The following is a 26,366-nucleotide window of genomic DNA, read 5'->3' as shown; positions in this document are numbered from 1 at the left end:
GCCTTGGGGCTTTCTTCCCTTCTCTGTCAGAGGCCTGAGCAAGCCTGGTACTATAGAGTTCTGACCCTCACCTCCAGAGCCTGGCATTTCCAGGTGTAGGTCTGCAGTGTTTTTTTGGGTTTTGTTTTGTTTTTGTAGATGTAGCAGGCTTCAAGGTGTTTTGCCCTGAGGTTATCTTCCCTGCAGCTTTTGCTGCTGCTGTTGCTGCTTCTGCCACTACCTGCAGTCTTGTGAGGCCCAAGTTCTGTAGCTCTGAACCTTACCTCCAGAGCCTGGGATTTCAGTAGGTCTGTGGTATACCACACTTTGCAGTTTTGCCCTGAAGATATTTTTCCTGTCCCTGCTGCTTCCCCCACTGCCCTAGAATGAGTCTGGAGCTATTAAGTTCTGAATCTCATAGCCAGGGCCTGGAGCAGCCTCCAGGGGTAAGTTTGAGGTGCTTTTCCCTTAATGTAGCCAGTTGCCTAGAATTCAGAGATTGCCCTGGTCCTGGTGTGGTAGGTGAGGGGGTAGTCAGGTTGCGCTTTTCCTTGTGCAGTTTTGCCCCCTTAAAACATGGAAATCCCCTCTCACTGACTACCTTTCAAGCCATGTCCAGTGGAAGAGCCTCTTTGCTTGTCCTGCTTTTAATTCTGTCCTTTTGAGATGCTTTGTAAGGATCAGTTTAGAAAGAAATTCAAAACACCTCCAAGGTTTTCCTGCTACTATGCCACCATCTTAGCTCTTCCCTCTCCAGTCTACTTCTTGACTATAGCCTGGATATTAAGGCCAGGTTCTATGCACTTCTGGAAGGAATTTCTGGTCTAGTTTGTTGCTTTCCCTTATAGTACTGAGTATTGTGTTATTCTAGTATCTCAGGAAAAGCTCAGGCTTAGGGCCTGCAAGTCTTCTGTGCTCCCAAAGTAGTTTGATCTAGGGCAAAATCTGATTGCTGCCAACCTGATCTGAACTCTGTGAGTTCTTAACCTGTGTTTGGGTCTGAGCAATAGCAACTACTTGACTCCTGCACTATTAGTCAGCTGGGAAGCTATGCTGGCCCCAAATGAAAGAACTACAGGCTCCCCTTTGGGCTAGTATTCCTGGCCTGGTTATTCCTTTGCAGAATTCAGGCTAGGCTAGAAGCCAGAACTGAAATGCCATTCTGTTTCAGGGTATTCAGCATTGTTCCTACTTCTTTCTGAATTTGTTCTTTGTTCAGAATATCATGCAAGATTCATAATTGCTCCTTATTCTAGAATGCTATCCCTTGGTGCAGGTCCCCTCCTATGCCCACTCTGGATCTGACTTGGAAATGGGTAGTGGGTGACAAAGTTGTCCTGTTGTGGTGTCCCAGGAAGGTCCTAGGTTCTTTCCCTATGCTGACCTGGGCTAGGAAAAAAAAAAAACCCTGACTTTTATATTTTGGAGGGATTTTACTCATCAAGAGTCAGTCTGGTGCATTTTCTATTTGAAGGAATTTTGATGGGGAGCTTTCTGTATGTCTTTCTGATACTCTGCCATCTTGGCTCTATTTTCTCCTAATTCCATTTTTTATCTCATTAAAAATTTGATAATCTCAGCAAATTGATGGGAGTACACTTTGAACTCATTGTCCATATCTCTAATCAACAGTTCACAAAGTCCCAAGAAGGACTGTCCTTTCTGAATGCCTTCTCTAGTCCTTTATATTAAAGAATCTCAGAAGAGTTCATGTAGCACAAAACTCGTACTATCCCAAATTTACATAATTACCTCCCAAACATAGTTATGCAGATTTAGCAAAAGAACATTATACAATGCTTTCCAAAGGTTATTTCTTGTGTAGGCCTCATAAAGGACCTGTTTTGATGTTTCAAATGACCTTCCTTAACCCAAAGGCAATAAAGAAAATCATGTTTCCTATCTCAGAAGGTACCTATAAGTATCCGTAAAAACTTGTAACTCTTCGTACAGGCATTTAAGGACCATGGGGCAACTGTCAATCATTCCCCCTTCAGGTGAGAAACCAACCTGTTGTGAAAACTCTGTTGATTCCTTCAGGGCACAGAGCCATCCACCTGGGGACCAGACACAATCTCTGTCTGTATAATTTCTCCATGCAGTCCTGTAACATAGGTATTTGATCTCCTTGAAAGTCCAAGCAATTTTCCTCCAAATCCCTATATTAAAGGACACCCAACTTTCTCCAGGGAATCCCTGTCCCTGCAGGTCTGCAGTGCATCCTCGTGTGGCATCAAAAACCCTTCACAACCAATTTATTTGGCATTATTCCCTTTCAAGATAATGCAGGATCTGGTGTTGTAGAAGGACTTAACAACGAATCTGAAGTCAGGAAAAGTAGCTTTGGTATAGCAGAGATTGAAATCAGAGGAGCTAAATTGAAATGCCATGTTTTGTTACTTATAATCTTTTTGGCTAAGAATAAGTCATTTCCCTTCTATGGATCTTGGTTTCCATATCTGTAAGATGAGAGGTACTTCCTGAAGGTAGCAACTAGCCTACTTGCTGTTCCCTGAACACAACTCTCCATCTCCTGCCCCCACACCTTTTCACAGGCTGTCTTCCATACCTGGAATACACTACTCCATCAAATTGGGCTTCTTTGAATTTCTAGCTTCTTTCAAGGCTTCCTCATGTGCATATCCCACAGGAAGCCTTTCCTGAGCTTACTAGTTCCCTCCTCAGATGGTCATTTATACACATAGGTATATTTATGGCATGAGTGTGTACAAAAGTGATGAGAATGGAGGAGGCAGATGCAGGGGATGTTATGCAGGGCCAAGCAACAGTGTTTGGCAATTTTAATAAGTTTTATATGTGGGGGGGGAAAGGGTGTGAATAAGAGGGATGTGTCAAGGATAACTCCAAAGTTGGAAACCAAAGGTGACTAGCTTGAGATTAGAGTGTAATAAGACACTCATGAAAATGAATCATTCATAAAAAGTAAAAATAAGCTTACTAATAATAATGGATAAAAGATACAATTCCTAAGGTTAAAAAGGATGCTAATTCAGATAAAATACTACTCTCTTCTTCCACATTCACACTGATCCACAAACTGGGACCAAAAAAGCATCTCAGAGAAGAGATGGGAGCCTCATTAGGACCAAACACCAACTCCCTGTTGGCTGGGCCTTTTAGGCCTCATCAGGCAAGGAAGTCAAAATGAAAATTTTAACACAAGCCTATTAGGCTAAGTACATCCCACTGATGGCCTCACACTTATGGACTGAGAAGAAGCTCAGAGAAACTGAGGCTAAGAGGCTGTGACTAGTCCAAGGTCACACAGGCAATAACAGAGCTGTGATCCCTTCCTCCTCAAACGAGGGCCATCCCAACTCATATAAAACAGATGACATTTCAACAATACAGTCTTATCAGAAATACAGAATTTCAGAGAAAGGTCTGTCTAGGGGAGATGATGAGTTCCACTTTGGACATAGTGAACTTGAAGTGACAATGGCGTTTTCAGGTGGAGATGTCTGGTGGGGCATTTGGAGATGTGCCATTGCATTTAAGAAATTGGGGAGTCAGTGATTTGTGAGTCATCACTGTAGAGATGATAACTGAACATAGAGTCAAGGAGGGGTATTTGTGTAGAGAAAAAAAAAGGGCTTAGGATGGAGTCTTGGTGGACATCTGGGCTAAGCAGTCGGGAGAGAAAATTATCTAGCCAGGGCAGACACAGGTAAGAAAACCAAGAGAAAGGGTCAGGGACAATGACGAGAACAAAGTAAAATGTTTAAAAATGGTCAATATTAGGATCATCAACTGTGAAAGGCAAAAAACACAACCCTCCTATTTTTTGTGTTTTAACTAAAATTAATTTTTGAGATGTTCCACCTGGTAAGGAGCTTTCTTGTTCAATGTAGGTTGGCACCTACTTTAACACAGTAGCCTTAGGGAGTTGCTGGGGGGGTGGGTGGCATTGAAAAATCATTCAAGCAATTATTTATTAAGCATCTAAATGTGCCAGGTACTGTGCTAAGGGCTGGGGTCACAAAGAAAGGCATAAGGCGGTTCCTTTTCTCAAGGAACTAACAATCCAATGAAAACAATTATGTGCAAATGAAATATATACAGAAAAAGCTGGAGATTATCAACAGGAGGGCACAGGTATTAAGAATTGGGAAAGACTTTTTGTAGAATGTGAGATTTTACCTGGCACTTGAAGGAAGCCAGAAAGACTAAGAGGAGGAAATGAGGGAGAACATTTTAGGCATGAGGGACAGCCAAAGAAAATATTCAGATGAGTCTGGAAATGGAGTGTTTGTATGAGGAAGAGCAAGGAGTTGTGTTATTGGATCCCATAGTATACGGAAAAACAATGTGTGAGAAGACTGTAAAGATAGGAGGGGGCAGGTTATGAAGGGCTTGGGAACAGATAATTTATATTTGAACCTAGAGGGGATAAAGAGTCATAGTTTACTGATGGGAGAAGTAGCTTGTCTAGAATCTCATACAGCCATTACATGGTGGAACCAACTCTATCCGTTACACCATCCTGCCTTCTTTTTGGAGAGCATATGAGAAACTCACTTGGGTATTTGTTGAAAATGTCTCTTGCCTAAATAAAATGTATCAGTAAATTAAAAATAAAGAGTAATGCCAGGGAATCTAAGGGAGAAGGAAGTATTTAGAAGTAGGTGGTAGATTTTGGCTATAACAAAAATGATGAAAAGGTCAAGACGGGTACCAAGAAAAGGCCACTGAATTTGCAGTTTAAGAATCTTTGGCGGAGAGGGCAGCTGGGTAGCTCAGTGAACTGAGAGCCAGGCCTAGAGACAGGAGTTCCTAGGTTTAAATCCAGCCTCTGACACTTCCCAGCTGTGTGACCCTGGGCAAGTCACTTAACCCCCATTGCCTAGCCCTTACCACTTTTCTGCCTTGGAGCCAATACAGAGTATTGATTCCAAGATGGAAGGTAAGGGTTTAAAAAAAAAAAATCTTTGGTGGAGGCAACAGGGTGACTCAGTGGATTGAGAATTAGGTCTAGAGATAGGAGGTCCTGGGTTCAAATATGACCTCAAACACTTCCTAAGTTGTATGAACCTGGGCAAGTTACTTAACCCCTATTGCCTAGCCATTATTTTACTCTACTGCCTTAGAACTAATACATAGTATTGATTCCAAGATGGAAGGTAAGGGTTTAAAAGAGAAAAAAGAATCTTTGGCAGTGATAGAAAACAATTTCAAATAATGGCAAAGTCAGTAGAATGTAAGGGCCTGAGTACATACATGCATGTGGGGTGTATGTAAAATGCAGACAGTGAATATAGACTCCTCCTCCTAACATTGTGGAATGAAAGTATTGTAAGGGTTTTCTAACCCTTATAAATTATTGGTATTGATATAGTATTACCAATAATTGTATCCTGTATAGATAGGTTACTGGTTTGACCGCTGGGAAAGATGACTTCCCAAGCAGTCTAAAAAAATTCCAGCTCAGGCCAGGTTATATAAAAATTATTTATTGGAAGTATTAAAATTTAGGGAAAAGGGTAAGAAAAAGGAAATAAGTAAGAATAATATTTACCCTAATCTAACTGTACCCAAATCTCAACTTAAGGTTCACAAGAACCTGCTTCTCTCCTTGATAAAAATCAAGGCTAACTTATCTTTCTATCTTTTCTATTAACCCAATTCTAACTTTCTACCCTAAAACTAAAAATATATAATTTATCACGATGAGAAAGACTGGATTTCTTTCCTGCCATTTAGATGGGAAATTAGCTAGTCAGAATCCTCACAGTTTTGCTTTCTTTTGCCGCCACTAGCAAAGCACTGATATTGCACCATTGCATCTCCTTCCTTCTTACTTGGATATTTCTCAAGTAAAAAATGCACCAAATCTTCTCCAACTTCCAATTCTCTGAGCCAAAAACCCTTGGACCTCCTTCCTTGAGTCAAGATAGACCAAGAGAGAGTATTCATTGATCTAACTATCCTTTTCAAGAACCTCTGAGAAATTCTTTTTGTTTCCCATGATTCCCTCTTGGAAATTCTATTTTGACTTAAAGAAATCCATTTTCTCAAATTTCTATACTTATCTATTGCAATCAACCCTATTTCATAATCAACTCTTAATTAACAAATATCCTATTACAAAAAGGAGGAGATATTATAGGATAGTAGCTTGAGGGCATGGCAAGGACCAAGGAAGACTTGAATAGTAAGTCAGTTGAGCATTTATTAAGCATTAAGTGTTAGGGAAATGGTCTCTGCTCTTAAGAAGCTCATGTTCTTATGAGGGAGAGCATGCCAACAATTATGTAAAATGTAAATGAGAAGGAATTTCAGAGGGAATGTACTAGCAGGTAGAGGGAGTTGGGAAAAATCCTTTATAGAAAGTGAAATTTGAACTGTGTCTTGATGGACAGCAAGAGATCAAGATGAGGAGGAAAAGCTTTCCTAATATGGAGGTCTGACTAGTGCAAAAGCACCAAGTCAGGAAATAGCAGTTTCCCATATAAGGAACAGCAAGGGCAGCGTTTCTGGATCAGAATCTGTGAAGGGGATTAAAGTATAAAGAATGGAAAGAAGCAAGGTGTGAAGGGCTTAAAAGGTTAGACTGAGGTAGTTTTTGAGTGAGCAATTAGTTATTAGATAGGGAAAGACAAGATCTGAAAGAGGAGAAATGATAGAAGAGGCAAGGATGGGATGAAATCACAAAGAAGTTCATAAGTCTTGACAAGAAGAAAGGTCATAATATCTTCTAAATCTAAAGCAAAGGAGGGAGGCATATGTGAAGATGGAAGAGAGGGAGCAGAACCAATTAGAAGGGGGTAAAGGAAGAGGAGAGACATTTTCTTTGACATCTCTGACATGAAAGTCTTAATGGGCCTTACTATCTTCTGTTCTTCCCATCTTTCCTCCTAATGATGAGTCATTAAGGAAACATTAAGCTGCATCTTGAAGAAAAAAAGCTGTGTGTGTGTGTGTGTGTGTGTGTGTGTGTGTGTGTGTGTGTGTGTGTGTGTGTGTGAGAGAGAGAGAGAGAGAGAAAGAACACATGAGCATATATTTCTTTAGAAAAATATACATGTTGCCAAAGCACCTACATGTACAATAATTTCCATGATGTCAGCAGAGCAAGTCAGTATTTTATAAGGAAACTAAGGCTCCAAGCTCCAATGGGCCAGATGATTTGATTGCAGTTGCATAGCTACTGGAAGAGCCAAGATAGGGAAGCCATGTGGTAAGGTGGAAAAAGTACTGCATTGAGAGACAGAACAGGGTTCAAAATTCATATCGGTTATTTCCTATCTATAAGAACTTAAGCAAATCTCAAAATATTTTTGGACCTCAATTTCTCTCTCTGCAAAATAAAAAGGTTGCTCTCTTTCATTTTATAATCTCATGATCTTAGGGTCCAAGTCTCCTAATTCTAATGCTCTTTGCTCCCAGGGCAAGGAGATTTACATGAAAGATTAGGAGAATGGGAGGGGAGTGGTGGTAACTTTTAACGTGTTGGGCTGGTCTGTAAGGGCTAACTCTTGGGGGGTTAGGGTTCCACCTTACTGCAGGTCAATGAATAGAAACTGGATTTATAGTAGGGGAGATTTTTTGTCTGCCATGGGTTGGACAAGAGGCTATTATGGTTCATTCCAACTCTAAAATTCTTTGATTCTACAACCTTTTGGGAGAAATATAAAGGGCTGGTCTATGAAATCTAGAGAGGAGACATCAAGTATAAACTTCTGTTTTGAAATTTTATTGGATCATCTTGACACAAAATCATTACAGCAGCTTGTGGTATGTTTTTCTTTTCTTTGTAAGGGAATGTTGATAGCAAATAAATTCTTTAATATAACACATCATACAGTCTCAAAATTCTAGAATCACTGCACAGGATTCTGTAATAGAGAATACTCTACATGCTAAAGTGACAGTTTTTTTTATCCATGAAAAAGAAAATGTGAATTTCCATTCATTAAGGACCATTATCTTTAATGATAGTTTGTAACATGTTCAGTCTTTAACACAAAGCTGGCTGTCCTAAACCAAAATGACACTTTACCAGCTGACTGAACTGCTGCCCTCCAATCCCTGGCATAGACAAGTGCAATCAGACAACAAATAATGCTTTTTAGATCCCAACATCATCTCATTAATGCTGCTAAGGCAGGACTCCTTGCAGACACACAATTTCATGCCAGGAGCTTATTGCAAAAAAGCCCAGCCTTCCCTCATTGTGCACACATTGATGATGCCTAGGAAGAGAACCTGGGCTTCCCTTCACAGCATACACACCTTGGGGAAGTTACTACATGGGCTGACTGGCCTCACAATTTCCACCTGGAGGGTGGTTGGTAATACTTGAGCCTCTGGAATGGCATTTCATATATTACCAAGAACATTTAAGTGCAAACAACCTGAGTTTGTCCCTTTCTTGTCTTTCTGGACACCCTTCTGACAGCTGCAGTTGCACCATGTTGAAAACCACAATTCCAGTAATGAAATGAGAGGAAGGGGCTCTAAATTACACTCCTAAAATTGGCATAGAATCTCAAAATTCCACACCTTCCCCTGAAACGAGACTGAACAAAGTATGACAGGGTCATCATCAAGAGCAAGAAAAATCAATCCCTTTTTGCCATCAATGATTCTATTTGATTACTTCCCATTGTCACATGTAGTAACACTAATATCCTTCCTGTCTCTGTAGTGGCATACTCTAAACCCAAACCTGAGCTTCCCTCAAACTTCCCTTTTGGCAAGGAAGGGCTCAACAGATGAGATTTTTGGGACCCCACTGGGCTTTTACTAGCCACTCTATGATGAAAAATCAGTATTGTGGCAAAGGTTATAAGGAACAAGGGGAAAGTGATCCACAATTACATCGTTTATGCACTGCATTTGGGGGAAAATGAAAACTTCCAGATTAGGGGGAGGGTTTGAAGGTTTAAAATAGTACTTGTCAACCTCATGTGACAAGAGGCTTTCCTGTCAAAGACACACACATACCAACACCCAGACAGACACACCCACACATCTGCACACACCTACACCCATACATCCTTTGGACTTCCAGTTCCTTTGCTACTACATTCTATCTTTCAATGATGTGAGGTTTTGGTGGATTTTACAGGAGCACATCAGCAAGAAATCACAAGAGGGAATATATAATGGGGCAGATTTTTAGATGAATGGGGGAGGGGAAAAAAGGGAATTTAACTCTTTTCAGCCCCTAGGCTTTGCTCCAAAGTAGAAGAGAAGTCCAAGTCAGCTGAACTTTCTCTCCCCTTGCCTCCTCCTCCACTCCCTGGCACCCCTAACCCAATCTCCAATTACTCAAAAATCAGGAGCAAATATGTGTACAACAAAGGGTTCAGGGAGAATCCTCTCTGCATGCTAGCCTGTTACATGCATACTCTTTACTGCCCGCCCTGAAGGGAAATTCTGCAGTCTTGTCTCAAGTTCCCTTCTAAAGAATCTACTGACACAGCTACTGCCATAGGGGTCTCTCTGTGGCTAGTTAGGGGTTCTAGCACCCAAAATCAGGATGGGGGACAGATATAACTAGACTATGGAAAACAGCTGGATACAGAGACTCTGGGCAGTTTTGGATTTCAAAAGGTTTTGAGGCTGGAAAGGGTTATTGCTACAGTTGGTAAAAAGGTTCAAAGTGAAAAAATTTTAAAATAAAAGAAACCAATATAACCTACATCCTTGGGATGTCTAAACTGCAGGCGATTGTGACATTAAATTAAAAGCATGTGTCCAGTCTAGTACATGCGGACAAGGGAGAAATGTAACACTTGCAAGCTGTCCTTGGTGCGCCTTCTGCAGAGGCAGGATATAAGGGGCCATTCAACACTTTGCCAATGTTTCTCTCATTTCATCTAACAAATTGCTGAGTAGGGTGGAATCACTGCATTTCCCATCCACCGATACAGAATTTTCTCCCTGCAAAGGAAAAGAGAAGTTGTAAGCCACCATACCTCAAGTGTGCAGAGCCACTTGGGGCCTCCTGGGGTTGATGGGAAGAAAGGCCTCAGTAAAGTACCAGAGCAGGAGGCACTGTGGACTTTCTAAGTATTGGGCCCTGACTCTGGGCACGCCTGTGCTCAGACTGCTCAGGTTTGGGAAGGAGGGGCTGGTCCATCATGGGCACCTTGCAGGTCTGCCATAAAAAGCAAGGGGGTCCCCCCAAGGCCCAAGGAAGGGATTACTTCTCTTTTCCAGGTTTAGACTACCTACATCTCAGTCACCCTCTTCCCAAGAGAGGGAACCTCACCTTCTTCACCAACAGGCAGACGTGATGTCCTTGGATAGAACGACTGTACATGGAAGCGCAGGAATCAACTCGTTCCACAACTACAACACATTAAACAGCTCCCATGGTCAACTCCATCAAACAACACTCTAAATTTCTAGACAGGCGGTCTTTCTATAATTCTCAAGATTAAGAGAAAATGGGGTGGGGAGACTCAGCATCCAATCCAGAAGCACTGTGAACACTACAAGTCCAGGTCTCAAAGTGAGGGCTGGAAGCAGCTTCTGGATTCCATTAGGAAAAAAGAATTTTCATGTTTTTGAAAGTGACAGAGTGGATAGAGCACTGGAGCTAGTCAGGAAGAAATGAGTTCAAATTTGCCCCCAGATACTTATTAGCTATGTGACTTTGGGCAAATCACTTAATCTCTGCCTCAAGTTTTCTCATCTGTAAAATGGGGGTCATAATAGCACTATCTCACAGGGTTGTTGTGAGAATCAGATAAGATCATATTTTTAAAGCACTTTGTAAATCTTAAAGCATTATATAAATGCTATTATTATTATTATTATTACACTCATAATGAAAAATCTTAAGCTGGAACTTGAGCTCTGGTGAACATGGGAAGAATGCTAAACTTTCTTAAAGGCAATGATGGAGATATGGGATATTTCAATGTATAATTAGATAAAATCAAGAATGAGAGATTAAAGCATCAATCCTCACTATTGAAGGAAAGGCTGTTAGCCCCCTTGAGTATAAAACAGTTATAGTGAAGGGAAAAAGCTTCTGATGGGTGGTAACACAGGGGCAAACAATTTTCAAATCTTCGTGAGGGTTACATAGATTTCAAGCCTTACACAGAGGCCTTGACTGGGCTGCCTGTAGCTTCTCAGAATCACTGTTTCTATTCCTTCCTTAATTCAAACAATAGATTGGGATTCTAGCCTAGAAAGCTCCAGGTATGTGCTGAGGATGGTAAGCAGAATATCCTCCTTGGCTGTAGAGGAGAATTTTGTGTACAGAAATAATGGGAGTCGAAGCTGGAGAAGACAGGAAGGAGCCAGAGTGTGGAGACAAAGCTGAGATATGTGAACTATGCAGAACCACAGAAGATGTATGAACAAGGCCCTGCCATGATCAAAGAATGATGAGTCAGAACTGGAGAGCAGCAAGAAACAAAGGGCAAGTGGGAAGATGAATTAAGAAGTAACTGTAGTGATCTAGGAATGAGGTGGTGACTGGATGTAGCTGGAGTCAGAGAGAGGAAAAGGATCCAACACCAATATTTTTAACTGATTTGTGAGCATGATGAGGTTATTAAAAATATGGAAATCAGAAAGATGCCATCTGAACTTTTTCCTACCTCTCCTTTCAGTAATTCACCAAAGGTCAACCAAAATAATAGGTAAATAGCTGTACCATTATCTATACATGGATTTTTTATAGCTTCAAGGATAAGAAATTATTTTCTGCAGCTAATATCCTTAAATTCTACAATGATGATTCTTAGTTTAACAATGTTCATTTGGATAAATGATCACACTATGAATTCAGTTCTAGGTATTTGCAAGGTATCTTTGAAAAAATTAGTCAATGAATTAAAAAATATATACAGGTAATTACAAAATATAAAGGAGATAAATGATTATATGAAATTGAAAATCTTCTGCATAAACAAAATTAAAGTACCTAAGATAAGTAGTTGAATGGGAAAAAATATTTGTATAAAATTTCTCTGATAACAATTAATAAAAACGTAAGAGGATTAATAGCCATTCCCTAAGAGATAAGTGGTCAAGAATATGAGTAGTTCTCAAAAGAACTGCAAACTATTCACAATCACATGAAAAAAATGCTCCAAATCACTAATAAGATAAATCCAAATGAAAACAACACTGAGATTTCACTTTATCTCCTGAAAATTAGAAAAAATGACAACAGTTGGTGCTGTATGGAATGTAGAATGATAGGCACACTAATACACTGTTGAAGGAGCTGTGAAAGGGTACAATCATTTTGTAAAGCATTTTGGAATTATGCAAATAGGGCCTAAAATGTCCATATAGATTCATATCAGAGACTCTATTACTGGATTTATGTCCCAAGGAGGCCACTGATAAGAAGAAAGTCTCTATATACACCAAAATATTTACTTTTTGTCATAGGAAAGAATTGTAAATAATGTAGATGCCCATTATTTGGGGAATGGCTAAATAAAATTATGGTAAAAAAAATGCAATGGAATATTCCTATGCTTTAAGTCTTTTGGGACTTTTTCAATGTATTAACTAATTATGCTGACTTTTTTTTATTCTTAAAAAAATTACTTGCAATATGGGGTGACTATCTGGTAAGAGGAGGGAGGCATACTTGGGATAACAATGTAAGAAAGAGAAGTCATCAATAAAAACTTATTTTAAAAACTATCACTTACATAAAATATTAGAAAGATATGGAGAACCCAGAGTTGGGTATTGTGGGTAGGTAAAACACTCCACCCAAAAAACCTAAAAAGGACAGATGATAAAAACACAGGCACAATGACTTATAGGTTCTCAACAATACAAAGATCCAAGACAATTCTGAAGGACTTATGACAAAAAAAATGTTATCCACCTCCAGAGAGAAAACTAATGGAATCTGAACGCAGGTGGAAGCAGACTGTTTTTTAACTTTATTCTTCTTAGGCTTTTTGGTCTCTGTTTCTTTCAGAATACAACTAATATGGAAATAAGTTTTATATGACTTCACATTAGATCTTTATCAAAGATCTTGTCTTCTCAATGAGGGGGGATGGGAAGGTGGGTAGGAGAGAATTTGGAAATCAAAATTGTAAAATACAAAAGTTAAAAGTTGTTTTTACATGTAAGTGGGAAAAAATAAAATATTAAAATGAAAAAACATAGGGTCAAGTGCCACGGCAATGCTTTATTTGGTTGGAGCAAACTCTCAGGATTTAATTTCAAGACAGACCAAAGGTATTACACCAGGGATCAGCTCTGTTCAAGGTGAAATTCTGTTTTTTTCCTCAATTGTAACTTTGTCACATAAAGATCAGTTTAAATAAGTGGGGATCTTTGGCCTAGAGAGAAGAAAACTGTGAGGTGAGGGGAAGACTTAGAGGGAAGACATATGGTAGCTGTCTTTAAGTATATGAAGATCTGTTATGCAGAAAAGGAATTAAATTTGTTCTTCTTTAGCTATACATGGTAGAATAAGGACCAATGAATAGAAGTCAAGGAGAAGCAGACTTTAGACTGATATAAGGAAAATCATCAGACAAGTCATTTAATCTGTTTCCCACCAGTAGAAGAAGAGCATTGTCCCAGATGATATTTGATTTTCCTTATATCTATGATCCTTAGTTTAAGTAGAAGGTCTTAAGTCATACAAATTTCCCCACTAATTGAATGTGTCTCAGTGTGTCCTAATTCTATATTTCCATAAACAAGAAACATTCCAAAGGAGGAAGGAAGATGGATGACCTGCTATTAAATTTTTAAAATTAAATATTGGTGGGTAGAGGTTAAAAAATTTCTCAGGCACAATTAGTAAAAGAGATTAAATCAATTTACCTGAAAAGTGATGGTGAAAACAAATCTTCGCCAGTAGGTGTTGGAAAGAAATACTAATTCCATCAACTTTTATGGAATTCATGCTCAGCTCACCAGACTCCAGCAACTTGGCAAAAGCATCACTGTCCCAAAAACACAAAGTGGGAAGGGAAGGACAACCCAGAGACTGCACTTGAGTAGACATTCTTGGTTCCTCAGATAGAGTATGACCAATTTCCCCCCCAAACAGAAGAACGATAACAAGAATCAAAGGCAGCAGAACCAAATGTAAAAAATACAGTACTCATGTTTTTACTACCAAAGTAAGGAGACAACAGATTTGGAGGCTGGATGGTATCCTTGAGTATCCCATATAATATATTACTGGCTCCAATCTCTTGCTGGCAAGTCACAAACTTTCATTCTAATTTTAGAGAGGATGATATTTTCTTTTTAGGTCAAAATAGCATTTTAAAGTAAGCTCATAAGAAATTAATGCCACTTAAAGCAACTGTGTTTCCTTAAACAAAACAAAATGGGAGACAAATGAATTAGAGAAAGAAAGGGTTTGGTGAAGAGCAAGGCACATTGGGCAGTTCATGCAACAACCAGGGTATCCACAGGCAAAGCTCAGCTGAACATAGATAGCCAAAGCACAAGTCTACTTGAAGAGTGGCAGAACAAGAAATTGTGAGGGAGATTGGAGCTGCTGGCCTTGTTACCCACTTACCTATAGCAAGGTGTGGTGATCAAGTATGAGGTGCAGCTGAAGTGTAATTTGAAATCTAGCTTTTCATGGGTGGAGCCTTCGTCATTCTGCAACAGGCCAAAGGAAATGAGATGAATGGAGGCCAGAGGCTCTGCAAAAGGGAGACCCTGGAGCACCCCCCAGGATCCCCAGGCTTCAGCATAATTTCTATGGCATGATGTTATACTCTCCAGGCTAGGCCTCCTGCACAAATGAAGGAGGCCATAGTCCAATGGGACTGGATATACATAGGCAGGCTCAGCCCCATGACTCTACTGAAGTTACTGTTGGGGAAAGGGGGAGTTTATAGGGAAGAGAGGACTAGTAATGTATTTTTGAAATTCATGCCCTGGGTTCTGCATTTTAAAAATTATGTTGTGACTAAAAATCACAACAGCTTTAGAAAGTAAAATCATCATAATGCCTTAAGAAATACATTTTGAACCTTTTCTCTGGTTAAAGTCTGCTGGATTCCTTTTAATAAAGATATATTTAGACTTTCCTCTCTTTTTTATGTTAAGAAGAGGAACCCATTTGCCTCAAGTGATGCCAGGTTTAAAGAAGAACCCGACAGCTCCAAGCTGGCTCTCCTGCTGGCAGGTAGCGAGTCACAGCTGATCTACTCAACTTAAGGCAGAGTCAAGTGTCAAATAACAAAAAGTGCAAACAACCTGGCTTTGGGACATTGCTCTGAAGGTGGTGGTCCCTTTGGAGGGCTCAGTTGGCAGGTGAAATGTGACAGGTGAAATGCTGCTCCAGAAAATTCCTTTAAAGCAGTGCTTTCTATATGCAAACTCAAAAGCCCACATAGTTCAGACTCAATGCAAAAACATAGTTTAAAGCTGCACTTACTTTGACTATAAAGGATAGCGTCCCTTTTAGCTTCTGTGCCATGATGATGCTCTGAACAGTAAACACAAACTGGGCTTCATTAGAGATTCCTGACATGGAAAGAGATGGGTGAGGGAGAGAGAAATGAGACGCCAAGAAAAGCAGGGTGCATGAAAATCACAGGATGAAAAAGGGAGACTATACTAGTGGTGCAGTTTTCATTTGCAGAATGTGGTTATCCAGAGACTGTTTCTTAAAGGAAAGAGGGGACAGAAAGGAGGAAGTACCTTCACCTTTGCCTGAGCCCCTCCTTGATTCATTTTCACTACAGACACCATTCCCAGTTCTTTCTGAGATCAGAAAGCTGCCTTTGATTTACTATAGGTATTGGTGAAGAATAGAAAAATCAGATGATTCTTAACAGAAGAGGTGCTGGCTTTTTAAGAGGCAGCTCCCAAAATCCTATCTTATGGCAAACTAGAAAACTAACATTCTGAGCCTAGATCAAGTCTTAGTTGATATTGAATTCATCATTAGTTACATCTAAACATCAGAACAATAGGCTCTATTTGGGTAGTATTTTAGAACTTTCAAGAAAAACCAGACAATATACTCCTGAGACAACAGAGTTCACAATGGGGTAATGGGAAGAGAATTGGTTTGATTGGAGGACCTGGGTATAGATCCTTGCTCTGTTTCTAATAACTTGGGAAGATCTGGGTAAGCCAATTCCTCTTTTTGGGCTGCAGTTCCCCATTTACAAAATCAGCAGGCTGGACTAAATAAGATGAAAGGCCTTTTCTAGGCCTGTGATACTGTGACTGTGACTGTGACTCTGTGTGTGTGTGGGTGTGTGTGTTTCTCTTTTTCTTTCCAGGGTTTCTGAATTTTATTTAAATTAGATTTTTGAAGATGATGATTTTGAAAAATGGTGGGCCTGTAACAAATCACAAGATGACCTTTCTTAAGCTCTTCAGACACATAAATTTGCATGTGATGATTCTTTAATACACTTTTGTCTTATAGGATTAATATAATATGCCACTCATGAAACATGATGATTTGCTGATATTCACAAAAAATTAAATACCATTCACCACAATAATAAATCTTAACTTCATATTCAAATCAATCAGAATAAATTAAATAGCACTTTTTAAAAAAAAATAGAGGACTGAGGCACCATAGGGCATTATTGTCACATTTTAGAACTAGAAGAGCTGGTTTGAATTCTGACTCTGCTACTTATTAGCTGTGTGACACTGTACGTATGACCTCCTTTCACTAGATCTCAGTTTCAATGAAGTGAATTACATTAATACTGTCTTCTACCTTCAGGTCCTATGGGCTTTCTGTATGGCCCTAGAAATCCTCATCTGGATTTTTACCCAATGTTAGCCTTCTGACTTGTTTTTCTTTGCTTGAAAATTGGAGGGGAAAAAATTTGATTCTTAATTTTGGGGATAACTGCTAGACCTAAAGCAAATCTGTTGAGTCTTGGTTTGGCAGGTTTAGAGAAAATACTAGTCTTGGAGTCAGCAGAACTGGGCTTGAACCTTGACTCCTATATTTTTTATATTACCATGAGGAAATCCCTTAATCTCTAGGCTTCAGGATCCTCATCAGTAAGGGGGATAAGAATACTTACACAACCTATCACAGAAGCTTATGTGAGAGAATATACTCTGTAAACCTTAAGGTACTGAAAATATGAATTGTAATGCAACGAACATATGTGGCTATCATGCTGTGACAAATTTATTCTAGATTCACCTGAGTACTTAATTCATAATATCACCATATCAGCAGCCTCAATTTCCATATTTGCATCAATCAATTGATAAGTACTCATTGTGTGCTTACTGTGTGAGGCACTATGCTATGGACTAAGGATACAAAGTCTTAGAATGGTGCTGTGGGAGAGAGTTGGGTTGTCAGACAAGTATCCTGTTATAACTGGGAGCCTGGCTAAACAACAGTGGGCTCTTTGGACTTTACTCTCAGTAATGACAACCATCAATTATTCCAGGATCATGAAATGCCTTTCAGTGGGACATATTTTGATGGGATGGGCAGTCAGGATTCCCATGTATTGTTATTTATACCGGAATGAAAGACAAAGCTCTTGCTCAGCTACAACTGAAATGTCCCACCTCCCTCTCAAAGAGATGTGGTAAACTGCCTTCAGGATGCTTACCAGGGGGCAGCTGGAAAGGCACAGGGACTCCATCATGCACTGAGGCGTCTTCTGGTCGAGCCATTTTGGTGTTCAATGAATCCAGCACATTTAGTTCCATGCTTTTTAGGAAACTACCACTCTTGTTCTCAAAAATAACAGACACAGTCACCTGACTATCCTTCTGGAGATTGCCTTGGATGTCGTATGTCTGCAAAGAGTCAACAAAGAAAGGCACTGTCTAAGCTGTCTTTTAGTACTTGCTAAGTCCAGGATGAAGGTTTTAAGTAAGATAAGTAGAAATGGGGGTTGGGTGGGGGGGTGGAGATCCTAACAGATTTGTATAAGTATTGGTTGCATTTTCCAAAATCTAATCTAGTTTGTATAAATTCTCAGTGAAGCTCTTTGGAAATAAAGTAAATTAAAAATATAGGGGTCATCTGGGTAGCTCAGTGGACAGAGCACCAGGCCTAGAGATGGGAGGTCCAGGGTTCAAATCTGGCCTTAAACACTGCCTAGTTGTGTGACTCTGGGCAAGTCACTTAACCCCCACTGTCTAGCCCTTACTGCTCTTCCACCTTGGAATCAATACACAGTATATTGATTCTAAGATGGAAGAAAAGGGTTTAAAAAAATGTATTGAAATTTAAAAAAAAATTCATTTTAGAGATATAGAAAATATATGGGGATATTGTATACTCTGATCAATAGAGTATACCACTTGTCACTTCCCACATCTCATTCAATAGGAACAGCTTGGAAATATGTACATTGACCCAAATATAGTCACTGATCCTAAAAGAAGTTCTCTGAAAAGAAAAAATATGCACATTTCCTGAGAAAAATAATGATAATTAAACATCATAATTAGGTTTCATTCACAAAAAAGATGAAGTTATATGAAGACCAATAAGGAACTTGTAATCTGGTCACTTTTTTTTCCTCTTTTTGACTGACAGCAACATATATCATTGTGAGATTTTTAATGAGAAGACAAGTACATTCCCTGGTTGATGAATTGCTGGCTCATCTTGAGCAGTGTTTGTGAATTTCAGCAGGGAAAATCCCACTCTTTGCTCTAAGGTAAGATCATTTCCTCTAAGCCATATTGGTATACCCAAGACCAGGTTACTCACCATTTTAATAAAAGAATTTTCAGCTAGAAGGCAGTAACTGGACATAGGCTAGAAGAAAATAAAACATTTTCAGAACAGAAAGGTTATGAAAGGCAAAGAAATCTGGTTACTAAATAAACTGAGAGTCTTCTCCTCTTGCTAATAAATCACACAGATAATCAATCACTAAGTTCAAGGTGATGAATACAACTTAGCCCCAAGAATTGAGCTGGGAAATGTTAAGCATACAAAATGTATTAAAGGAATGTTGCAACCCAATTAAAGGAAATAAATTAATTTTTACTCTTAGGAAACGAAACAAGCCTGAGTATGTGGCTGTTTTGAATTTATAAAGAATCCTAGCTTAAGATCGAGAGGAATGCTACCTTTGATTCACAACAACTCTTAAATATGTCCCTTTTGCTCCCCTCATACAACCACCAATCCAGTTCAGGCTCTCATCAACTTTTCTCCTGTACTATTTTGATAATTGGGTTTCCTTGCCTTATGCCTATGCCCATTCCAATTTACATAGCAGATGAAGGGATTTTCCTCAACTACAAGTCTGACAATATCACCCCCAACTAAAAAAGTGGTTGCATCTAGGACAGTGATGGGCAAACTTTTTAAAGGGGGCCAAAGGAAAGGAAATGCTCATCTGTTGGTCTGTTTCTAAGGCAACTCTTTCAAAGTTTCATTGTATTGTATCCTATTCATTGTATTTGTCAGATTAGGAATAATGTCCTGCAGCCTGATAGAACATTTCAGGGGGCCACATCTGGCCTGCGGGCAGTAGTTTTCCCATCACTGATCTAGGACCAAACAAATTCTTTTCAGCATTTAAAGCTCTTCACAACTCTTTCTAGCATTATGAAACATTACTTGCCTTTACACACTCTATGGTCTGGTCAAACCAGTCTTTGTGCTGCCTCACACAGCAGGCTAACTCCTATTTCCATATCTCCCTGTGATAATTAAATTAAGTCTACACAGCCTATCTTTAGATTTAATCACCAAAAGTGAGAGCACCTTCCAATTCTGGGAGGTCCACTTGTACTAGAGTAAGCAACAAGTCAGAATCAACCAACGGCCTCCTACGCTTTCTATGAGAAAGTGTCTATTGTGATTGGACACGCAGGCTAAGCTTTGGAAGGCACTGGAAGTGACGCATATGTGGCCCCTTCCAAGGAGGAAGGGGAGTGAGTGAGGCTGGTTTGGTGAAGGGGACCTGAGGAAGCTTTGCTGGTTCGTGACTGAGACTGTTCCACGTTGTGAGTTTAAAGACTGAATTTTCCTGAACTTCTATTGAGATTATTCTTAATTGAGGATTGATAATAATTAAATCCTCTGAGGACCATCTTTAATATATTGAACCTATAAAACCTCTTTTTCACCCTTACATCCCCCTAGTTGGAAATGTGTCCCCTCCTCATCTCCTTTCAGGACTAAGCTCATGGGCACCCCTTTGTAGGAGGCCTTTTCTTATCCTCCAGCTTAGGGCCTACCCAGTCAAAATTACTTTATAAATTGTTTTTTTTTTATACCTATATATGTAGAATTTGACTTTCCTGTTGGAAATGTAAGCTCCTTAAGGACAAGGTCTGTTTCATTTGTATCTTATCACATAGTAGTAGGTGCTTGATAAATGATTATTATTATTATTATTATTATTATTATTATTATTATTATTATTTTAATTAAACCCTTAACTTCTGCGTATTGGCTCCTAGGTGGAAGAGTGGCAAGAGTGGGCAATGGGGGTCAAGTGACTTGCCCAGGGTCACACAGCTGGGAAGTGTCTGAAGCCAGATTTGAACCTAGGACCTCCCGTCTCTAGGCCTGACTCTCAATCCACTGAGCTACCCAGCTGCTCCCAAATGCTTATTATTAATTGCTGATTCACAGAACTTTGTAAAACTTGCTAACAAAACCACCACAAGCTACTCGAGGCTTGGGAACTGTGATAATGAAATTAAATCTGCCCTGCCCTTCCTTAATCTAATCACCAAAGGTGAGAACATCCCCACTTAATTCACAAGTTAGGAGGTCTGTGACTCACGTGAACTAGAGTGGATGAATCAGAATTTACTGACTGCCTCCTGGGCAGAATTAAGAAAAGTTGTAATTGGACATATAAACTAAGAGGAAAGCACAGGATGTGACACAAAAGAAGTCCCTTTAAAAGAGAGTGCCAACTTCCTCTCTTCTTGTTCTTGTCTTGGACCTGTGAAGGAGCACTTCTTGTTTGTGTCTTGGACCTGGGACCCTGAGACCTTGGTGAGACTGTTCTTAAATCTTTCCCTTAGAACTACATGTGGTGAGTGTAAAGACTAAATCTTCCTGGACTTCTCTACAGAAACTGCTCTTTCAAAAGAGATTCTATAACTGAAGCTTCTACTTCATTCATCTCCAGCCCTCGGCCTTAGGCTCAAGGCTGAGCCTCCTCTGATTGAAGATTAATTAGATCAGCCTGGGTTGAAAAAGGAGGCCAGGGCAAATTACTTAGTGTGTTAGTTTACTTATCCTATAATCTCTCTCATTTGTAAATAAACTTCCATGAAAGTCATTTTGACTTGAGGCTATTCTTTAATTGGGGATAAATAATTATTCAATTCTACCAAACCTTTTAACATTCACTTAACCAAAACCTTTTTTTACCCCTTACAGAACAGAGAAAGTTCTGGTTTTGAATCAGTGTTCTTACATTTGAATATTGGTCCCTTCAATTTATTGTTACTCAAGCTCTTGGCCTCTTAATGCCATCATTAAAAACAAAGATATCTGCACAAATTGGCCCTATTTATGTGGATTTATGAAGGAAAGACTAAGTGCAAATTATCATTATAATAATCAGACCATCTCTGCAAGACAAAGGTAAGTTGGCAGAGACAGTCCAAGGAACCATTCCAGCAGATGCTAGACCTGCAACATACTCTCTGTGAGGATAAAATATGCTGAGGCCCAAGTCCTTTCTTTTCCTCAAGAAAAAACCAGATTACATCTGTGGTGACCTGATGGGTAAGTTCTGGTTGGTTATAAGTGTCTAACACTGATTCCCCAACATCTAGGGAAGCTCATGCCCATTCCCAACTTCCTGCAAGATCAATGAAGCAGTCTCAAGTACCCCCTCACCGGAAGGGGCTCATCATCAAGAGTGCCATTTTGTATAGTTTCCACTTGCTCATCTTCACTTGGATGCTTTTTCTTTTTGGATTTCTTTTTGTCCTTGGACTTCTCTTCCTTCTCCTTCTTATGTTTTTTCTTCTTATGTTTGGAAGATTTCTAGAACCAAAAGAAGAGTCAACAATAAATTCTGAAAATGTTTACTTCATCATTTATGATAATAACTAATAAGATATTATCAGTCATACAAATTATATTTTCTGACATAATTTTAAAACACTAAATTCCATAGCAAATTTTGCAAAGAGAACCCTCTGACCTCCTCTTTCATCCTATATTAGGGTCCTACATGCTCATTCTGAGAGCTTTCCATGTCTTGTACTCAAAATCCCTCAGTGCCTCACTCTAGACTTCCTCCTGAATAATCAACCCCTTTATCTGGTGAGATTTTACCAGCCTAATCTCATTCTCTGCATCCAGACTTGCTCTGTGACCTAGTCAAGAGTAGATCTCTAGGATAATGTATGATGCCAAAGATACTCCCCTACACTTTCCCACTTTTGAGCCAACATTCACTATCTCCCAGAATCTCCAAGTTAGAAGAGATCTAAGAGAGAACTGAGTCCAACCTAGATCTGAAATAAAAATCTTCCCTATAATACATCTGACATGGCCTTCCCTTAAAGACCTCCAGTGAGAAAAAAACCTACTGAGACAGCACATTCCACTTTTTGATATCTCTAATTGTTGGAATGGTTTTCTTTCCAACAAAATTAGATTTCCTTCATTTTAACTTTTAGTCCAAGAATTTCTCTCTGGGTTCAAACAAAACAGGTCAAATGTTTCCTTTAGGTAAGACAGATATATTTGAAGATGGTGATCACGTTCCCCCTAAAATCGTCTCTATGTCATACACACCAGTTGCCTCACTTGGTGCTCATATAATACGATCTTTCCATCCGAGATACCTCCTCTGGAAACTCTCTAGCATGAATCTAAGATATCAGCAGACTATCTCCTCCTTAGTACAGGACATGTTGCAGCTTAAGATGCCATTAGCTTTGGGGCCTGCCATATCATACTGCTGATGGCTCCCATTCTAGGAAGTCTGCACAGCCCAAGCAGCATGGTAGTTTGTTATGCTCTGATTTTCTAAATGGCTACTACTATCAACAGTAGCTTGTCTTTTTCTTTGTAAGAGTTATATTAGTCTACCATCCAACCATTTTTTGTTTAGTTGTTTTTCAATCATGTATGTATGATTCTCTGTGACTCCACTTGAGGTTTTCTAGGCAAAGATACTAGAGTGGTTTGCCATTTCCTTCTCCACTTCATTTTACAGATAAGGAACTGAGGCAAACAGGGTTAAGTGATTTGCTATCCATTATTATTATTTATTTATTATTGTCTATTTATTTTGAGGTCATTATCTTTTTTTTTAAATAAGAATTTTTAAAAATTAACAAAAAAAAATTTCCTTTTTCTCCCAATTGGCTGTGTCCAAAAAAAATCCATTTTTGACTTGTACCCTGAGACCAAGATGTCTCAGGAGGGGGATAACATGCTTCTTCATGGGTCTTCCACAATTGTGGTTGGTCATTGTGTTGATCAGAGTTCATAAGTCAAAGAGCCCTTCCACAGTCTTGGTGTTTGCTTACTTTTTCTTCATCCTCATCTTCATCTTCTCTCTCTTCTTTTTTAGGCTCCTCATAGCCTTCAGCCACAGCCATAACTGTATTTACACTGGGTTCCATCTGCAAAAGGGGACAAAATGTTAGTTTTAACCAAATGACTCACATATAAACAAGCACATATAAACACCCACAAGGAAAGCACAATAGTTTCAGGAAGCACTATTTCCTCCTGTGTCAAACAAAGCTAAACCACTACCCCTTAATGGCCTGGAGTTTCACTCTTTGGTTTTATATACTTCAAATAATTGCTAAGTTAGCAGCAGTTCCGTGTTCAACAGTGAATGTGAAAGTTAGGTTTTCATACCTCTTCCTTTCAACTGTGATTATCTTTGGCTGAAGAGGTAGAAATAATTAATTCAAATCAATACTTAGTAAGCACTTATGTGCCCATCACCTTGTGAAATACCAAGGGGAAATTTAAAAGATGATCAAGGTCTTTCTTCTCAAAGACCAAAACAAAGACATCTAAGACAACATAAATTTTGGGAAAAATACCTTGATGGCAAATACACTTTAATATTTAGAAGAAGATTTGAAATATGAAACCAAGGATTCATAGATATATATTTTTTAAACCCTTACTGTCTGCCTTGGAATCAATACTGTGTAAGAAGAGTGCTAAGGGCTAGGCAATGGGGGTTAAGTGACTTGCCCAGGATCACACAGCTAGGAAGTGTCTGAATCTAGATTTGAACCTAGGACCTCCCATCTTTAGGCCTGACTCTCAATCCACTGAGGCACCCAGCTGCTCCTGGTTCATGGATTTTTTAATAAATGAACCATTTACTAAAAATTTTGTTCAATTATTTATTTAATTAATTGTTTGAATTAATTTGATTAAAAAATTTATTTAATAAATGGATCATAAATGGAAGGAAAAAACATCAAATGGCTGAAAGAACTTAATTTAGAAGTGACCAATAGGGCAAAGATAACCAAGAAGAAGTGTCCAGCTTAAAAGGTACTTCTTGATATAAGTGGCAGCAATAATACCCATCTATAGATATATGGCTTGTGCCATCCAAATGGACCTCCTTGCCTCTGTGCACCAGTCTGGCTTCCTTTTAAAGTTACACAATTCTAGAGGAACACTTGCCCAGGGAATATAGTGAACTTCCTGACAATTCAATGGAGTCACTGATACTGCCAGTCATTTCCAGACAGAACTATATTAGCTCTCCTTCTTGAGACAAATCTAAGAGAGTATGGTCTTTTATCTTTGAAGGGCCATTCTAGGATATGTACACTTACAGATGACTGTGCTGTGGAGGCAGGTGGAGGAGCAGTGGAAAGCCAGAAGTCCAAGTCTTCCCCCTTAAATAAAGAAGAAGTGAGGTTTCAGCAAGAAAAATAAGATCATGGTGTGACTTTTTTAAATATATGGAGTAATAAATTACTTGGCTTTTTTTCTCTCATATCCTATTAAGACATGATTTACTAGAATGGAGAAAAAGGCAGAAGATAATTGTTTGGCTATGTTCCTATCTATTTCCTAAATTAAAAACATCTCTTTATCTGGACTCCTTAGTAGAAGAGTGCATCTTTGTTGCCCACTATCTCTAAAGATTTCCCTATATTCCTTTCATTTTTCTCTTTCAACAAACTAAAGTGGTGGTTCCTGTTCCCTGCCTGGACTGGCAAAGGAAAGGGGGAAGGAGGGTAAAGAAAAAGAAATACTTAGTCATAACCTCCTTTATTGCCTGGGTTCTGTTCTTGGTAACTCAGGTTGCAATTCTGGACGCATTATTTTCATAAAACACTTCGCTTAACTTCCCGACATCTACCTTAATTAACAATGAGACTGCCAAAGTGGACTTGGTTCATTTTGTTCATGAAACTCACTAACAAATAAAAGGGTAGAGTTTAAAAATAGCATTTAGCTGTTTGTTACAACAAAACAGAGCCTTAAAGGAAAGATGTCTCTCAAGATTATAGATATACAAGTTTCTAAGAAAGTTGTAACCAGAGATGACAGTCTGGTGATTCACTGAGAATCAACATCTAATGAAACATGAAATGTGGGAGATGCTTCAATGAGTCTCTGATCTGAATGGTATGGATATAACTTCTTTACTGGTAGAGATTGCTACTCCTCTGTGCCCTCCTATGTTGGGCAGTTTTTGCCCATGTTCTTCTTTTATACGTCCTTCAGAGGAGCCACTGAGTGCACTGGAAGCCCTCCTCTGGTTCAGCACTGTTTTATTCAATGTTTCAGCAATAACCAGTTCAGCATTTAGGTTGTCTGATGATTATTCTTTAACCTCAACTATATGACCAGCTCAACTTTTTTAAAGTCATTAATGTCTTTTCTTTCATGTCAGTAATAGTTGATAATAATATAATGTGGTGTGCTGGAAAGAGCAATAGATTTTGAGTAAAAGACTCAAAAAAAAAAGTAGGTTCAAATTGTAAAGCAACTTAATTCCTAGATGACCTCGGATAAGTCACTTTTCCTCTCTGGGCCTCAGTTTCCTTAACTGTAAAAAGAGCTTGTTGGACTTGAAAGCCTCCAAAGCTTGTCCATGTTAAACTCCCATGACCCTCTGTACCCCTCTCTCCACCATCCTGCTATTGTCAATACAGAAAGAGATGAGGATGATCTAAAATTCTGTATTTTTTAAAAATCAGCATCCTGGGCTGCCATGATCCACCCAAAATTCATAAGCCAGTGACTACCTTTCCAGTGATAAGCTTCCTTGGACAGGATTACAGTTTGCTCTTGGTCTTTATTTGAAGCCTTTCTAGCCTGGTGGATTGTGGCAAGGATCAATTCTCTGAGAGCATCATGCTGTTATTTAACTCAGAAAGACCTGAAGAGATTTAACTAAAGCAAATCCCACAAATTCACTTCTGAGTCAAGAACAATTTGGAAAATTGCAGCCAATACTTGATTCTTCATAAACAAGTTATAAGGCAGAGGCAGC

At 39.1% G+C, this 26,366-nt stretch overlaps 1 protein-coding gene across 4 annotated transcripts in view; it reads right to left on the bottom strand.

The window, feature by feature from the left end:
- Window positions 1-7,677: 7,677 nt before the first annotated feature.
- Window positions 7,678-26,366, bottom strand: part of AP3D1 (adaptor related protein complex 3 subunit delta 1) — a 158,257-nt gene continuing 139,568 nt past the window's right edge. The window contains exons 23-33 of one of the 4 annotated variants that reach the window (XM_044672049.1): window positions 24,694-24,756; window positions 24,105-24,119; window positions 23,407-23,502; window positions 21,758-21,907; window positions 18,647-18,694; window positions 17,532-17,721; window positions 15,356-15,444; window positions 14,486-14,571; window positions 13,777-13,898; window positions 10,220-10,299; window positions 7,678-9,888 (exon numbers count right to left, since the gene is read on the bottom strand). In XM_044672049.1, coding sequence (XP_044527984.1) covers window positions 9,793-9,888; window positions 10,220-10,299; window positions 13,777-13,898; window positions 14,486-14,571; window positions 15,356-15,444; window positions 17,532-17,721; window positions 18,647-18,694; window positions 21,758-21,907; window positions 23,407-23,502; window positions 24,105-24,119; window positions 24,694-24,756 — 1,035 coding nt within the window. In that variant the 3' untranslated portion in view covers window positions 7,678-9,792. Of the gene's footprint in view, window positions 9,889-10,219; window positions 10,300-13,776; window positions 13,899-14,485; window positions 14,572-15,355; window positions 15,445-17,531; window positions 17,722-18,646; window positions 18,695-21,757; window positions 21,908-22,716; window positions 22,729-23,406; window positions 23,503-24,104; window positions 24,120-24,693; window positions 24,757-26,366 lie in introns of all 4 variants that reach the window. The other 3 variants (XM_044672060.1, XM_044672041.1, XM_044672070.1) reach the window with 3 other exon arrangements.

This window comes from Gracilinanus agilis, chromosome 1 (assembly GCF_016433145.1).
Source record: "Gracilinanus agilis isolate LMUSP501 chromosome 1, AgileGrace, whole genome shotgun sequence".
Lineage (NCBI taxonomy): Eukaryota > Metazoa > Chordata > Mammalia > Didelphimorphia > Didelphidae > Gracilinanus > Gracilinanus agilis.
Note: the sequence above shows the minus strand (reverse complement) of the source record. Positions and strands in the feature narration are given on the sequence as shown.